The sequence below is a fragment of the Dinoponera quadriceps genome, unplaced genomic scaffold (genome assembly GCF_001313825.1).
Source record: "Dinoponera quadriceps isolate SergipeBrazil2010 unplaced genomic scaffold, ASM131382v1 scaffold179, whole genome shotgun sequence".
NCBI lineage: Eukaryota > Metazoa > Arthropoda > Insecta > Hymenoptera > Formicidae > Dinoponera > Dinoponera quadriceps.
Window position 1 is genome coordinate 84,566 of NW_014554529.1, and position 4,126 is coordinate 88,691.

The 4,126-nt window shown below is 27.1% G+C and overlaps 1 protein-coding gene across 3 annotated transcripts in view; it reads left to right on the forward strand.

Annotated features, from left to right (window-relative positions):
• LOC106751760 (desumoylating isopeptidase 2) overlaps nucleotides 1–4,110 on the forward strand; it is a 5,351-nt gene extending 1,241 nt beyond the window's left edge. For all 3 annotated transcript variants that reach the window (XM_014632816.1, XM_014632815.1, XM_014632817.1), the window contains 6 exons: nucleotides 1,500–1,558; nucleotides 1,683–1,857; nucleotides 2,173–2,245; nucleotides 2,352–2,445; nucleotides 2,543–2,684; nucleotides 2,760–4,110. In XM_014632816.1, coding sequence (XP_014488302.1) covers nucleotides 1,732–1,857; nucleotides 2,173–2,245; nucleotides 2,352–2,445; nucleotides 2,543–2,684; nucleotides 2,760–2,936 — 612 coding nt within the window. In that variant the 5' untranslated portion in view covers nucleotides 1,500–1,558; nucleotides 1,683–1,731 and the 3' untranslated portion in view covers nucleotides 2,937–4,110. The remainder of the gene's footprint in view (nucleotides 1–1,499; nucleotides 1,559–1,682; nucleotides 1,858–2,172; nucleotides 2,246–2,351; nucleotides 2,446–2,542; nucleotides 2,685–2,759) is intronic.
• Nucleotides 4,111–4,126: the final 16 nt, after the last annotated feature.

Sequence of the window (4,126 nt, forward strand, 5' to 3'; positions counted from 1 at the left end):
ATATATATATATATATATATATATATGTATGTATCATTTGCATCATATATACACACACACACACACACAAATTAATTTATTATACTTGAAATATATAGTAGCAAGCCTGTCAATAAACATTCATTTCGATATCAATATTAAATAGTACCATTAAATGGTACCATTAAAAATATATTAAATAAACCATTAAAAAGTCATTAAAATTTATCCTGGATACATTTTTTAGATATAACTTATATGAAGATTATTTATTCTATAGAATATTTCTGATAAATCATTATTTGTGTCTAATTTCAAAAAATAGAATATTAGCTATATTTTAAAACAGAACTATCTCTTCTAAATTTCATACTATAGAAATATATTATGTTTTTTTTATATTAATCAAATTATATTTGCTCTAATTGCAGTTTTTTTTTAATCTTAAAATACCAATCGAGGATTGTGTCACTATCACTGATTGTGTTCACAAATATCACTTATGCCACTTTACGCGATAAATGAAGAACAAAAAATATCCTGCTTAAGACTGGCAAGAAAAAATAACTCAACTTGAGAGTTAAGATTCCAATTTTCTTCAAAATATCCCCCGATTTTACACAATTGTTCCAGCGCTTTTTTTTATTACCAAAAGTATTTTTTATAGTTATTTTTCGAAATTGTACTAATGGTACTTTGTTACATTAGTCTTAATCTCTTCGATATCTTCAAATTTCGGATCTTTTAATTGTATCTTCAGTTTAACGAACAATTACAAGTGCTTCATTATTTTCCAAATGTGACTTCCTAATACTTCTGGCTGTTTTTCAAACTATAATAAAGGCATATTGAAGAATCGCTGAACAAATATGCAGAACTCGGAAAAAACCTACTTTGAAATTAATTGAAGTTTTAATTTAATCGATTACAATTTCTTTATTTGTTATGTGGATGTGTCAAGTCCATTTCCAACACGTCCACACAACCCGTGTACGACTTTTGACTCTTCTTATGCTTATCTAAGATTAATGAATTTTCTCTCAAAAATAAATTAAATAGTAAAATATAAAAAAGGCAGTGACAAAAAAGATTAAATTGATCTTCAATATTGGCTGGCCAAACTTTACTTACTCCATATTTTATTAAACATTGCAGAAAAAATAATTTAGCACTATTAAACTCAAATATTTTACCATACTTATGGGCCAGGATTTATTTAGAAAATTCTCCTCATAGGTCATCTCGAACTTTTTTTAATGTATTGTGTAGAACAGACTTAGTTTGTTTACGCAGATAAAGAGGAAAAAAAAACTGTCACTATACACACATGTAACGCTGATCTTATGAGAAATCGATACGTGTGTGTAATGTGATCTTAATAGCGAAAGTGTTAGTAAGAAATAATACTGTGTAATTAATACGTTCGAATTTATATTAACATTTTGCATACACAAAGGGTCGTATAAATTATAAGCAATATTCTTGAGAACTGTCAAAAAAATCCACAATTTCTTTTTTAGTTTCTATCGATGGGTCTTCACATATAAGTGAATGATCAATCCTGGGATTTTCACAAGGGGTAAGGTGCATGCACACAGAGAAAAATATATACCTTCTCTATTTATTGAACTTTCTGTAATTAAATTTTTAATTTGCTTATATACATAAGTCTTATGTGGATTAATTAATTATATGTTTACTAGGTATATCAGGATATTTATCACTCTTTTTCCGGAGACTACAAAGCTTCCAATGATGTTTTCGTCAGGTCTTAATTGTAATCTCTCTTTCCCAAGTTGTTTGGGTTATCCACAGGATAGTGAAGAATTAATTCCAAAAATGGCACGTGAGCCAATCATCTTAAATGTTTATGATATGGTAAGTCACTGTTTCTCTCTCTCAGGCATATAATAAATAAAATAAAAAATTTTTTAAGAATAATTTATTGCATTATTGATACTATTAATATTAATTAGTAATTTTAGGTTTTTTAATTAATATATTCTGTAGGAGCAACATTTATTTATTATTTTCATTATTAATATTTATGAATGGCACTATTTTCTATTTTATTTGATGAAATTTAATTGAGTAAATATTATGTTACATAGTAATTATTAATATTTATAAATGGCTTAACTATTTTGTATTTTATTTGATGAAATTTAATTGAATAAATATTATGTTACATAGTATTGGATAAATGAATATACAACACCTATTGGTCTTGGTGTATTTCATTCAGGAGTGGAAATTTACGGAACAGGTATTTATATTTAAGATAGAATATAGCACGATGATTATATTATAGAAAAATATGCGTTTATAATAATTTATAATATATTTCTAGTTATAATATATTTCTATTATAGAATACGCATATGGTGGTCATGCTCAGCCTAGAAGTGGTATTTTTGAAATCACACCAAGAGTAGCCGAAGAATTAGGTGAACAGTTTAGATACAGGTAAAATTTATATTTTTTCTCATTATACCTTTTTTTAAATATTTATTAACATATTTATATATAGATAATTAGTATAATTTAATTCTTTATTTTATAGACAGTCTGTTCACATTGGATATACAGATTTCACGGAAGAAGATGTTTCTAGAATTATTACAGAGTTAGGCAAAGATTTTAGGGGAGACCGTTATCACCTCATGAATAAAAACTGTAACCATTTCAGCAGTCAATTCACACTGGTATATTTTTTTTTCTAAAAATATCAATGTCTATATTGTATTTTTAAGCCGATAATAAAAATTAACACTTTTCAGATTTTATGTGGACAGGAAATACCTGGTTGGGTAAATCGTCTGGCATATTTCAGTTCATGTGTGCCATTTCTTCAACGTTGTTTACCAAAAGAATGGTTAACACCCGATGCTCTGCAACACTCTTTAAGTCAGATTAGTCATCACGAAAGTACACCACCATCGGATACTTCATTGTAACATTTGCCTAACACTATTGATATGCACGGTCTAAAACACCGTAGGAGTTATACGTTGTAGGTAATTAAAACATGATGAAACAATGTTAATTAGGACTGATTATATTGTCAAGATGTAAAAATTTGGGAAACTGAACCGTCAACACAAGGTACAAATTTAATATTGTACACTTGAATGCGACTGCTAATAATTAGTACCGAAAAGATTGCCTTTACTGCAACACATCGTTTCCTAATATTTAGATTGCGATCTACGAATGTCGCATGTGTTCTTTGTTGAGTAATACAGTCACAAGATATGATAGTTATATAATGAATAAATAATTATCTATAAATTTAAATCACACAAAGAACAGGAAACTCGCTGACTAATGAGAAAAAGAATTTTATGTTCGGAAATTATTAATTTAAATCAAATTTCTAAAAGAATCTTTACAGACATACACACAGAAATGTCACGGCACGCACATTCTGAGTAACGATAAACAAAACACTTAAATACCTAGGATGATTGTAAAGATGTGAAAAATTTTTTAGGAAAAAAATTACAATTCAAAGAAGCATATATATATATATATATATATAATAGGACAAAAATTCTAAGATTATTTTTATCCTTGAAACGTTAAAATTACCTTAATTCGTTTAAATATGATCAAAACGATTTTTAACAGTCTATTCTTTCCATTCTTTTACATCATGTAAGCTTTTTCTTAACCCTTAGGCATCCAATGTAAATTTATATACGTTGTTACCTAAATGAGACCTAACAAATTTCAACAACTTTATGAAAAATTACTTAAAATGACTTACAGAATTATATTGATTAATAATCTGCCATTGAGAGAGACAATTTGATATTTACTTATAATAGTTTATCAATGATATTTATATACAGCAATGGAAATATTTAAGTATTCCTGTTCTCACACATCTCGTACAGATTGTGGCGAAAATCGTGATACATAATAATGAAGGTGAATCTTCATACGTTAAAATAAGTCGAAAATATAGAATAAATTTTTTTTACGTACGAGGCTTTGTTATCAAGAAAGATGATTTTAAAATTTGATCCAGTACACATTCTCATTTGTATCTATGGCATGGTTCAACAAATTTTGATTCCAGATTAAAATTTGTATGTATTGCATTTATATACGTATACAAGTTTATAGGATGAAATATGTTTTG